At 39.9% G+C, this 13479-nt stretch overlaps 1 protein-coding gene across 2 annotated transcripts in view; it reads left to right on the top strand.

Moving 5' to 3' along the window:
* Window positions 1–1961: 1961 nt before the first annotated feature.
* The window catches only part of Fancl (FA complementation group L), a 76405-nt gene continuing 64887 nt past the window's right edge, over window positions 1962–13479 (top strand). For both annotated transcript variants that reach the window (XM_041669654.1, XM_041669653.1), the window contains exons 1-2: window positions 1962–2081; window positions 8836–8894. In XM_041669654.1, coding sequence (XP_041525588.1) covers window positions 1986–2081; window positions 8836–8894 — 155 coding nt within the window. In that variant the 5' untranslated portion in view covers window positions 1962–1985. The remainder of the gene's footprint in view (window positions 2082–8835; window positions 8895–13479) is intronic.

Here is a 13479-nt window from a genome sequence, read left to right as displayed (position 1 = left end):
TATTTATCAGTGACAGCAATTAGCATGACGTAAGATAATAGGGAAAAGACAAGTATCATGAGGGCAACTCTCCACTAGACATCAAATATAGAATGTAAGTCTTGGTTCTACACTTTCTCTTCTTCATGAAAGCAGAAATAAATTTCTGGGGTTCAGAGGCCACCCAAATTATGGTACTTCTGTTATAACAGCCTAGGTAGAATACGACACTTAACAAATAGTTAATGTTGAACCAGGGGCCAGAGATGATTCGATTGACCTAGATTTTGTTGTTTATGCAAATGCCAAGGTGGTATGTTCTGAATCCATTGGGGGTAAGTTTGTGTTTTCTTAAATTGTGGGTTAAAGAAGTCCAAGCTCACTTCTGAGTTTAAAAAGTCCACCAATCCTTTGTCCAAAGCTCAAGTCTTAAAATGTCACCAATTCTTTCATTGGAATTCTTCATCCTGGAAAACTCTACCCACAAGAAACCCTATACAAGCCTATCTCCTACTCAGTTCCCTGCTGCTTCTCACTCAATCAGAGGCAGCCACCCTCTAGTGTCTTTGCAATAAATATCTTGGGAGGTTTGCTGTGTGGTATGAGTTTGTGGTATTCCTTGATGCCTGACTGCCAGGATACCTTTCTCCTCAGAGCTGTAAAACATAAATTGTACAAGAGTTTGTTAATGCTGACACTACTGCAATCTGAATTCCACTTCGAGCAAGTCTTAGCAATTCATTCTCAACTTGTGGGTCGTCACTCCTTTGGAAAACCTCTATTTCTAAAAATATTTACCCTGTGATTCATTACAGAAGCAATATTACAGTTATGAAGTGGCAACGGAAATAATTATGATCTCAACATGAGGAACGTTGAGAACCACCATATTTGTGTAGTCTAATCTAAGCACAGTTGCAGATTCTTGCTTTCTCTAAGTATCCAGGATACTGTGCCACATTTTGTCAAAGTATAATTTTTTAAATCCGATCTACAGTGAGGGCAATAGGAGAGAAGAGGGGAATATCTTATCATCTTTGCACAATCTTTGGCATATTACAGTGATGCTGTGGGGGGCTCTTTCAGCTCAATAGCCTTTAAGATAACAGCCTACTTGGTAGTGGACTCATACCATAAATGCAGCTGTAATGCTTACGCTTCCGGCTGCTAGACTCAATTTCTGTTTCCTGTTTATGCAGAGGACTGTAGTCTAGGACAGTAATCTGTGAGTCTCCCCTAAATAAATAACCCTTTATTATACGTAAATCTGAAGTAGTGTGGAATTATTTTCTAACTTCCGTCATCACAGTGATATCTTAAAAATAGTAGGGATCAGAAGTGACTTATTGTAATACCAAATCATTGTATGATAACTATTAAGTTTTTAAAATCAACACTTAGTTTAAAATCAACATTCTTAAGTTAGCAAAATGTATAGGAGATTTCACTAAATCCGTCATCAATCTCTTTATTGTTTTTGCCGTACTGGTGGGTGCAGAGCATCAGAACGGACTCAGGGTTAAACTGAATCTCCCTCAATTTATATGCAGGTCTTTCAGATATATCCGATTAAACACAGTACGCCACTGAACCAGCACTCAATACATCATGTATTAAGGTCCGTTCTACAGTTTATTTATATATGCCGACGGTTGAAGGGTATTTTGGGGGTATGCTGGAGTCCTAGTCTAGAGCTAACAGAACAGGAGGGATGATGAGACAGGTTCAGGATAAAGGCAGTATGCTATGTGCACACTGTAGAAGCTCTCCCGGGAGAAATCAACAAGAGGGCTTTGTCGTTTTGTTTTCTTAGAGTCAAGGCCAGAAAAATCCTGACCGACTAGTCAGACCCATGGTCTCCTTTGGACTAGTTGGCCCAACGGAACCGTCCAGGGTAGGCAAGCGGCAGCCACCACGGCGAGAAGTCGCCAAACTCTTCCCGCCAATGCCGGTTCCCGCCCCCTCTTCCGCAGACTGCGCATGTGCGGCGGCCATCCCTGCGCGCCATGGCGGAGACAGAAGCTAACCTGTTGCGCCACTTCCCGCTGCTGCTTCCTCAGAACCGGGAGAAAACAGTGTATGAGGGATTCATTTCGGCTCAGGTACCCTGCGGGGTCATTCTCTCGCGCCGGAGCCTGTCACTCGCTGCGCAGCCCGACCGCAGAGCTCCGCGGCCGGCTCGGGGCAAGCCTGGCCCGGAAGCAGAGCGGAGTCAGTGCGCTTGCGCGGTCGCTGTGGGCGGGGCCGGTGCAGGCGGGAGGGCGGGGCGGCTCGTAGGTCCGGGCCCGAGGTGGGCGGGGAGGTGCGGTCGGTTTCCTTGGCTGAGCCCTTTCCTGAGTTCCCGAGTTCTCTTACTACATATACCACAGGACTTTGAGTGCTCTGGGTTCATTATTAAGTAGAATTTTTTCTTTTCTTTCTTTCTTTTTTTGTAAATCCCAAACCCATGATTTTGTAGTTGAAATCAAATCCTGGGAAATTTAGAGAGGCCGTGATGGCATCAGATAACCTGGAAACTGGCTGTTTTAAAAAACAATCTCATTTCCCGCCTCTCCATGGTATAACAAATTAGGATTTCGAGTATAGACTTCTCCTCTAAATACTAAACTCAACAGCTTGTAACTCTGCCCTGAGTGACAGGAGTAATAATTGCCATGTGTGCTGAGGTCTCCTTAAAGCAGTCTCTAGAATATCGAGCACATTATCAAGTCTGCTGCAGAGTGAAACTTTTCCTCTGACCATTACTGGGAGTTGAGAAAATCTTGTGTGGTGAATGAACACCCAGGAAGCTTGGGCTTCTTTTTATGTGTTTTCAAAACCATGTGAATATCTCAAAAAAGAGAGGTTCTATTTTATTGTCATAGAAGGAAAATCCATCTCTTCTTGCTTAGTTGTTCAAATATCAAGTTAGACTGTTTTCCAGTTTCACAGAGACGTTCAGAAAAGTTCACGTTTTGTTTTGTGTGCGGTGTTGGAGGTTGACCCTGGACCAGGCAAGTGCAGGACAGGACGAGCAGACCAAGGGTTTATATGTGCAGCAGTACTTTAGGCAACCGTCACAGCCATCAGATTCGACTGGAAACAAATTAGCCTTTGCTGTAGGCAATTTCTCATTTTCATATTCCTTTAAATCTTGAATAATGTCTAAAAACTATCTAGCATAACCGGTTTAATCCAAAGTGTGATTGTGGCTGGTTCCATACACACGTTTTCTTTACCCCTTGAGATTAAATCATAGACATAGTTCTTGCTTCTTTATCTGTGAACAATTTAGCATTCATTTCATAAAAGCAAGAGTCCATTCAGCCCTAGCGTCAGTACGCTTACTAAAATTGCTATCTGATGTAATTTTCCCGGGTGTATTTAATTCTTATCTCTTTATTTTGGAGGAGTTTTAGTCTGTTTTATTAACTTGAATTTTTATTTTTAAGCCTTCCGCTTATTAAGTTTGATGTTTTCTCACCATTAAATTCTAGAAATGCATTTGGACAGGGGCACCTCAGAGAGTGCTGTGTTCCCCTCGAGTTCCCAGATCTGATATTCATAAATCAGTCACCAGACTAGAGTGACTTCTGCCAGATTTTCTTTTCTAATTAATAAGTACTTTTTTTGTGTGAGGTTCTTTAATCCATTACACATTCACACACCTACCGTAGTGTTTTGGTTCTTGACTCTTGGCTCCAGTTAGTTAATAATAGTGATTGGTGGCAAATGCTTATTTTCCAACACTCTTATGCCTTCTCCACCACTCATGCCATTCCCATCACTCTCATGCCTTTCCCAACTCTGCCATGCCTTTCCCAGCTCTGCCATGCCTTTCCCAGCTCTGCCATGCCTTTCCCAGCACTGCCATGCCTTTCCCAGCTCTGCCATGCTTTCCCAACTCTGCCATGCCTTTCCCAGCACTGCCATGCCTTTCCCAACTCTGCCATGGCTTTCCCAGCACTGCCATGCCTTTCCCAACTCTGCCATGCCTTTCCCAGCTCTGCCATGCCTTTCCCAACTCTGCCATGGCTTTCCCAACTCTGCCATGGCTTTCCCAGCTCTGCCATGGCTTTCCCAGCACTGCCATGCCTTTCCCAGCACTGCCATGCCTTTCCAAGCACTGCCATGCCTTTTCCATTTATGAATTGGCATGTTGCTAGAAGGGATAGCTCTCCCATCTTACTTCTCTTTGACTGACTGTGTGATTGTGACTGTTACTTCCTTTGTTTTGTTTATACCTTCCCAAATCAACTAGTGACAGCACAGCTTCTATATGTGGGTTTCCAAGGTGTTGCAGTTCCTCATCTTGCTCTTAGGAAAGTACCATGTACATGCTTATGTGTAGTGTTTCATCACTATATGGACCTTGTATAAGTTTTACTTCTAGTTCTTCATTCAGGTTAAGTTAAATGGAAACGTTTCTACATTTTCTAATTTCCGTCTTTGTTAGAACTTTTGGTTTTGCTACACCACAATTAGTATTATGAATAAACTATCCACTTGTGGAACTTATGGATACATTTTTGGTGCCGTTGCAGCCAATTTTTATGTGAACGAATTATTTGTGAATAGATGAAAGGTGTTTTCCCTATTATTAGGCTTTTTTCTCTTTCATGAGCTTTGGTAGTTTGGGTGAGTCAAGGAATTAACTCTCTCTCTGTGAGTGTATGTGTGTAGGAGATCGGAGGCTCACACTGGTTGCTTGCTTCCAAAGGTCTTCACATTGCTTATTATGGTAGCGTCTCTTGCTAATTCCAGTGGGTCTCATTAGCCATCTTGTCCCTAAGGTCCTTTGTGTTTGCCTGGGGAGAACTAAGATTGTAGGTGGCTTTCATCTGGGCTCTCAGGGACCCAACTTCAGTTCTTAGGTTCCCAGCGCTTGCCACCCTTTCAGCTGATGGCCTTAGGGCCTGTGCTGCTGACTTCATACTGGTTACTTCTTGCCCTTTCTGTTTCTGACCCTTAAAACGAAAGGGCAGACTAATTATCCATTTCTGCAGATCAGGGGTTTGGAAACACCTTGGTGGGTGAGTCCTGCTCAGGGTCTCTCCTGAGATGCCAAAAAGAGATGCTTGCCAGGACTAGACTGTCTGAAAGTTAAATAGTGGCAGAGAAGCTGCTTTCAAGATTATTCACACAGCTATTGGCCAGAGGGCTCAGTTCCGGATCTCATGATGTGTGTGAGTGCCACCATGAGAGGGCAACTAGTTCCCCCGGATTTCACAATCTATGCTGTTTTGTATTTGTGTCTCTTGATTTTTCTCCCCATCGTGGGCTTTATTTTTCTCCTCTGAACGTGTAATGTGCTTTGTTAGTATGCCCCCTATGAATGCTTTTTCTTGTCAGCAGTAGTTGTCACTTGAAGAGAATCCAACTGTTTTAAGGTTTTCTTTTATTTTTGTTAAACACGAGCAGAGATTAATTTGGCTGTGCCCGTGAAGCAATCCTTTTCTAGGTACTGTATTTAATGGCTCTTGTATGACAAGGATTTCTCCGTTGGTTGGTTGGATTGTGCCAAGATTGAGGGAGCTGGAAGATTCCTTTGTAGAATGGTTGGGGAGTTAGTACTGTAGTAGAAGCTGTGTAGTGTGTGCAACTCTGTCCTCAGCTTCCTCCTTCCAAAACTAAATTGTTTGGCATCCTCTATGTGTATGTCTCCTAGCTTTCATTACTTCCCTAGACGCCTTGGTTTTAAGCTTTTCCTTTAAAATTGCATTATTTATTTTGTATGGGTGTGCATGTGTGGGTATGTGCATATGTGTGTGCATGTGCGTGCATGTGCATTCGTGTGTATGAGCATTATGCAGGTACATGCTAGCAACAGTTGAATCTGGGGATCAGGGGATAAGAGGGAGGTGGTTCACTCCTTCACCATGTGAGTAAAAGGAATGCAACTCACCAGGCTTGATGGCATATTCCTTACCAACTGAGTCATCCGTCTGGCCCCTTCTCCTTATTTTTAAATTCTGATATTTTTTTTTTTTCAGACTGGGTTATTGTGACTCATTTCTCTCATGTAAACTTGCCCGTTTTAGTGTGGTGACTTTGGGAAAGTGGAGTTCAGCTATGATTGTAAATACGCTTTCAGTGGTTCCTATTGCATGTATATTGGACTTTCTCTGGTGTTTCCCACTTCATCCTTATTTTTATTTTTTCATGGTCATTTGGCGTTTCTCTTGCTTTTCTTTCACTGTTAAGAAGTTCTGTCTTACCCTGTTCTTCCTTTGGCATCTTTGAACTTACTCTCATTGTAATACCATTTTGATTTGTTTAATTTCCTTTCTGAGTTTAGTCAATAAGTCCATTGCTTCCTTCAGTTTCTGGCCTTGGTTTTTTAGACATCTTGGTCTTGAAATGTTCATTTCCTGATACTCTAGTCCTTGTTCTAATTAGAGTGTTCCTGGGTTCTGTTCTCTTGGGGTCCACCATCACCTGAGATACTTTGCTTCTCACTGCCTGTGTGATGTAACACCTTTAGGCTGGGGACACAGATCCTTGAGCTTGTGAGTGTTTTGCTGTTTGCAATAGTTTGTGAAATTTCTGATTCAAGAACACCCTCTTCTGTTGGTGAAGGAAAGTGCAGTCTATTTAATGAATCATATTTTGGGGGGAAGCGGGAGTGGTGATCTGTTGTGGGCTCTTATTTTTGTCATCAAAGTTTAAGTTTCCCACTGTTATTTTTTTCTTTCTGATGTGCAGTTTCCAGAGGGTATTTCTACCCAATCTTCTTCCTACTGTGAAATGTTTTCAGACATCTTCTGGCTTTCTTTTCCCTTCTTTAGAATAGTATCTCACTGTGTGGGCCAGACAAACCTCGAGCTCGTGATCCTCCTCTGTCTGAGTGCTAAGAGCACAATCCATGGCTGCCAATTGCCCCCTCTCCTTGAGTATTTGGTTCTTGTTAGCTCTCTTATTTATCATCACTGCTCTGTCCTATCAGAATTCTTTGTTATGATTTTTGCACTTAACGCCAATCCCCTCATTCTTTCTTCTTTGATATTGTTTTATTTTAATGATACTCCTGACTCTCTGCCGTTGGGCCCCAGAAGGAGCTCTACTCAGAAGTGATTTTCCTTCTGAGTAATTACAAAATTATTGCAAACGTGGGATTTTTGTCATTTTTTTTCTTATTTGTATGATTAATCATTCTAGTTTTTGGTGGGATGTGTCAGGACTTTCAGGGTTAGACAACTTGCTGTGCTTTTGTTGTCCGGAAGCTCGAAAATCTGCTTTTTGAGAAAGAACATTACTACTTAGTTGCTTTAACTACAGAAAATCTAGGTGTGTGTGTGTGTGTGTGTGTGTGTATTATTTATTTATTTATTTATTTTGGGAAAAGTCAAGTATTGGCCCACTTAAGATACTTGACCTTTTACAGTGACTGGATTTCCCAAATCTGGGACTTTGACTTTTATTCTTCCAGGTAAAGCTGAATTGCTTTTACTGCTTCTCTGTACAGTGTGCATTTTATCTCACTCTCAGCCCTACGTGTGGGGTGCCTCTGAAGTTAGGCGAAAGTTGCTACATAATACCTGTTAGTGCTTTAATGAAATAGTGAATTATTGTTACTTGACCTTTTGAAAAGGTCAGTAGTACATTTTGTTTCATTTTTTAAAGGACATTTAAATGTAATGAAAGTCAGAACTGTAATATTACCATGAAAGTAAAGGTTATGGGGTACATTTAATTGTGTTCCTCTGTTTTCGAATCTGCTTGGAGGGAGTCTGCTAAAATTCCACATGGTAATTGTTTTTCAAGAATTTTATTACTCTTTTCATTTTATATTGTTGGAGTAAAAGATTACATTTCTGTTTGTCTTTTCCTGCTTATTTTTGCTCAGATTTCACATGTATCATCCTATTTAAGCTACAAAGTTTAAACTGCTTATCTATTCACTCTTGAAAGAAAGTAAAACCAAACACATTTTTTTTCAGAGACTCATATTTTCCTTCTTGTAGACTCTTGAGAGAAATTTTGTATAACTAATAAATATTTAAACTAAAAAAATTAATATACTACTTTTTTACTTATTGAAGGTTAACTATATAAATTGTTTCATAGTGCATGTTGGAGTGTGTGTGTGTGTGTGTGTGTGTCTATACGCACACACATGTATGTGGTGGTGTCCAGGTGTACATATCTGCTTTGGTGTGTAGATGTGTGTGGTATACACATGTATACATGCTCATGAACATGTTTCTGTTACTGAGGATCTTGGCTGTCCTCTTCTGCCATCCTCTGCTATTTTGAGACATGGTCTCTTATTAAACTCGGAGCTAGACCAGAGACCAGCAAGCCCCAGAGATCCTCCTACCTTCACATACACAGCACTGGGGTTACAGGCTTCTTATGTGGGTGCTAGGATTTGAGCTTAGTTCTTCATGCTTATGCAGGAGGCTGTTGACCAGCTGAGACATCTCTCCAGCCCCTAAAATTGTCTGTTATGTCTAAATGCTGAGGTTATATAACACTGTATTTTCATTTTATTAAAACTTAGAAATTACAAACTGGATTATATGGGAAATTCTTCCTCATCCATAGCAACTTGAAGCAATATTATTTTTAGTGAAATTATACTTTAAGAAATAATTTTTTTATGTTTACTAACAATTTCATAGTATTTCTTTTCCTTATATCTTTTTCTTTAAAAATCCATGTCCTATCTTAATATTCTGTGATTTCCCGTGTATATATGTGTGTGTATGTGTCTGTGTGTGTATAGTTGCTTATATTTTAAAGTTTAAAAATTTAACTAAACTTGAGATTCTTTATAAATATAGGACAATATTTATATAGGACAATACGTTTTGTGTGACTTTAAATTTTTAGAATTAAGTGAAAGAAGTAAATTTGTACCTTTCTTTTCCACAGGGAAGCGACTTTCACCTTAGAATAGTGCTGCCTAAAGACCGGCAACTGAAGAACGCAAGGTGACATGGCGTTTCCTTTTATCCGTGTGTTAGTGGAGTAGGTGGCCTGATGTCGGATGGTTCTGCTGGCGAGTTTTGCTTGAAATATTTATCAAGATAGTGCCACTGTCCCCGGAACGTTTCTGCTTCTTCCAGAGCAGTTTGTCCTTTGCAAACCACTGCTCAGTGACTTTTCAAAGATAACACAGACATTCTCTTTTTGTTATTATCAAGGCAGTAAGGAGCAATTGTGTATACTTTCCCAACAAGTTCTGAGTAGGGACTTAAGGGGACATTGCGAAGGATTAGAAGACTTCCGAAGCGTTCCTGTGATATTTATTGTACAAGCAAAGTCTTATAATTTGGGAAGAACCATTCTGTCATGTTGGTCAGTAAAATTGCCTGTCTCAGAAACAGCTCCTCAGAAGGTAGGGCACACACCTCAGTTCTGTTTTTCAGTTCCTGTGAGTAAAAGAAACCAGAGCTGTTTAAGAGTAGAAACACAGGGATTTCATGACTGGTCATAGGTAGAGGTAGCTTTGGGTTTTGTAATGCATGAGTGAGGAAAAAGGAAATTGAGAATTACTAATTGCTGTGTAGAAAAGATAGGTGGATCTGGAAGGAAGAATCACGGAGCTCTGAAGCTGATTTGTACTTAAGCAGCGTAATGCCTTGAGGAGGAAATATATGAAGGATAAATTAGGAAAGCACCACAGTAAACATGTAATTAATAAGAGACCAATTTGGTGACAAGGGATGGGAAGTATTGGTGAGAATGCTGTTGGCAGAAGGGCAGTTGTGAAGACTACTTTGCTATTAAGAGAGGAGATGGGGTGTGGTGTAGGAGGTTGCTTTCATTGGCTGAATAAAGAAACTGCCTTGGCCATTTTATAGGGTAGCAGCTTAGGTAGGCAGGGAGACAGAACTGAATTCTGGGAAGAAGAGCTAAGTCAGGCAGACGCCATGATTCTCCTGCCTGAGATGGACACTGGTTAGACTCATGCTGGTAAGCCACAGTCTAGTGGCGATACACATTAATGGTTAAACTAATATATGAGAATTAGCCAATAAGAGGCTAGAGATAATGGGCCAGGCAGTGTTTAAATGAATACAGTTTTTGTGTGATTATTTCGGGTGTAAGCTACCCGAGCGGGATGGAACAAAGGGCCCGCTCTCTCTTCAACAGGGGTGGGAATGGAGTTTAGCAGACTAGAGGGAATGGTGGTGGATCAGAAAGGATGTAGTTTGGAAAATCCAGACTTTATTTATTTATTTATTTTTATTATTTATTTATTTGTGTTTTTTTTTCAAGACAGGATTTTTCTGTGTAACCTTGTTTGTTCTGTAGCATCCTATGTAGATCAGGATGGCCTCCAATGTTGTTTTAATTTTGAACAGTGGCTGCACATTAATCTGATGCTATTTCAGCCAGCTATTACAACTCTGCAGTTACCAGCCTGCTTCTCTATAGCAACCCAGCTTCTCAGGCCACAGCCTGGGGGGAATTCTGTTCCTGGAGGTACCGGACTAGTCTTTGCTGCTAAAGGCAGCTTTAACTAAATCTCTGTCATTATATTTGAAATTAAGACTTGAGATTCAAATGCTTGGGTGGAAACCTATGAGCTCAGTGAGGCTGAGTAGCAACTAGCTAACCCTCTCTCCTTTCTTCCCCCTCCAGAATACCTGTGCTTCTGTTCCACCAAACCAGAAAAGGCCAGACCATTCTAAATCCCCCCTCCTACTTCCTGTCACTCTCTCTCTCTCTCTTCTGGATGCCTTCTGATGCTCTATGATTACTTCCTCTCAACTAGTTGCTAACTCAGCCTCCTGATCCAAGGTATTTTTTTTTAATTGATGCAAATGCAAACTTGGTTTTCATAGTGTGATTGAATATCTCCTAATATTTTCCCCTTTATGTCTAAATAAAAAGGAAAGGTTTAAACTCCAACACAATAAAACTATATACATTAAGAACAATTATCAAGTAAGGATACTACTTACTACTCTATTATCTCTCCTATCTTGGTGAGCTAATACAGTGTTTTGTATCTAATTTACTTCCTATCCTAACTTGATTTACCTACCCAAAACTATCATTTTAAACCTCAAAATATTTTCTTAGATAAACAATTTAAGCTTTTATGTCTCTTAACCTATACAATTTTTTACTTCTTCTCTGAGTTTTTTTCTTCTTAATTTGGTAACAAGGAAAATTGTAACTATAACTAATTCGTCATCTTCAACTTCGTCAGAGACCTGCGAAGGATATATTATTACTTAAGTAACAGAAAGAGCAAAGCAAACAACTTCAAAACTATAGAAATGAAAGAAATAGCTGGGTACCTGGACAGTCACCAAGGTTCCTCTGTAATGTTGATGCATCCATCTTTGGCCCACAGGCCTAGTATATGGGACAGACATTTCTACAAAGCAGGAAATTTGAAGGACTGTCATACCTTGTCATGGCAAAGTTTGGCAGCTGCCTTCTTTTGTGTCCTGCTCATCCAATTTGGACAAAATATTGTCATTAGTCGGGGCAAGGGCAGTTTTTTGCCCAGTAGCTAACTTTGTCACATTGAAAACAAACGCCATGTGAAAGTTCTTTTATGCCCATCATCTGTTTTGGAAGTAAATTGGTGCTGCCAGGTGTAACATGAATGTGGCCTGCTTGTTGGGGTTTCTCTCCTGCCCAGTACCCCACAGCCGGCCAGCCCCAAAGAAAATCACACAGAGATCTCTATAAGCTATAAACTGATTGGCTCATTAACTCAGGCTACTTATTAGCTCTTGTAGCTTATATTAACCCATTATTCTGATCTATTTTTTCCATATGGCTAGGTATCCTTTTCAGCTAGCACGTCACATCCTGCTTCCTTGGTGGTGGTCTGTGCAGGACTGGGCTGGAATGGGAGGAATCAATTTCCTCCTTCCCAGAATTCTCTTGTTCTCATTGCATCACCTCTACTTCCTGTCTGCTTTTCCCGCCTATACTTCCTGCCTGGCCAATCAGCTTTTATTTATAACATGATTGAGATTGACAGAATACAGACAATTCTCCCGCACCAGCCAGGTGCAAACGTGCCTCATTGTCATGAAAAACTTTAGGTTATGAAAACATCTTAAATGCCATAATCTGTATGTCTCTGAAGTGTTTGAAGAGCATTTTTCTAAAATATATCTTTGTTTAACCGTGTAAACATGCATAACATAACTCAAATTTGATTTTTATAAATGACTAACTACTAACTTGTATTTCTTTACATTTTAAAATAGGCCGCATAGGTACAATACCTTAAACAAGAGTAGAAACATATATATATATATATATATATATATATATATATATATTATAACAAACGTAACCTTAAGTTTCTATCAATATACAAAAATACCTTAAGGAAGTAGGAACACACACACACACATGAGTAAGAACATATATAGAGTATGTTCTCACAAAAATAATATTTTTGTATACAAAAATCTATACCAATGTAAAATATTTGAGATTAATTTGAGTTGCTTTTTAAAGTAGATCCAATAATCTACCCTTTTATCCTATCCTTTCCATATCCCCCTTTTTTCTTTCAGAAAGACATGCTTCATTCCAGCCTCCCTTGTTTAGTTTCCTTTCTTACCATGATCAGTAACAGTTTGTAACCAGCACCCCATAAATGACAATAAGCATTCATAACCCATGCGGTGACTAAAAACCACCCACCCTAACTCTTGGGCATGTGGATGCCATATTCTTAAAATTACTTCCAGTTGTATATGGGCAACTTCATCTTTAGGGGACTCTGAGAAGATGAGATCATGGTCAAGTCCTGGGAAAACTTGCTGTAACATTGGTTATCCACAGATTAGGAAAGTGAAGGGCTTATCTGAAGTCCTGGCTGGAGAATTCTGTAAGGATGGACCATATCAGCTAACCACCTTGAAATTATCCTGAGCAGTTTATAGTTTGTCAGCTTACTGGTGTTAATACAAACCAGGTGGAATCATCATTTCGGGGCCCCATCATTCTTTTGGAGACTTCAAAGGTCACTGTTAGGAATGCTTACTGTTCACTGTAGAATACGTAAACATTTTAACTGTTACACGCATCAGATCTCAGAGAGTTTAAAGAACCACAATCTATTAAGTATATATGGTGTACACAGACTTACCTGCTCCAAACTCAAGCCCAAATCACACACAGGAAGCTAGATGAAGACTATTTCTAGAGTTAGTCAATACTCTATATGACCATTTATATCATGACAGAAAGTTTAAATATATGTATGTATATATATATATATATATATATATATATATTAATCTTACAAATTTTGGGATAATATTTATATCTTAAGAAAAGTTTTGAAGATTGAAAATAAAACCAAACAATTATTTGATTAGTGGCAATACAATAGTCCCTTAATTTTGGTTTTTCTTCTATTCCACACCAGGTATTTCCTCTGACATGAGACAGAGATTTCGGATTTCCCCTTAACAAGCATGCTTGGGTTTAGAGAAGAAGAGAGCTGTGCTCCAACTCCAAAGCTAGCTTTAATTTTTAATTGAGCTGGGACTACATAAAGACCATTTGTCTTTTATGTTTATGGAG

Source organism: Microtus oregoni, unplaced genomic scaffold, assembly GCF_018167655.1.
Source record: "Microtus oregoni isolate MIOR12 unplaced genomic scaffold, Mior012 000019F_ref0000042, whole genome shotgun sequence".
Taxonomy (NCBI): Eukaryota; Metazoa; Chordata; class Mammalia; order Rodentia; family Cricetidae; genus Microtus; species Microtus oregoni.
This window is presented reverse-complemented; position numbering and strand designations above follow the sequence as displayed.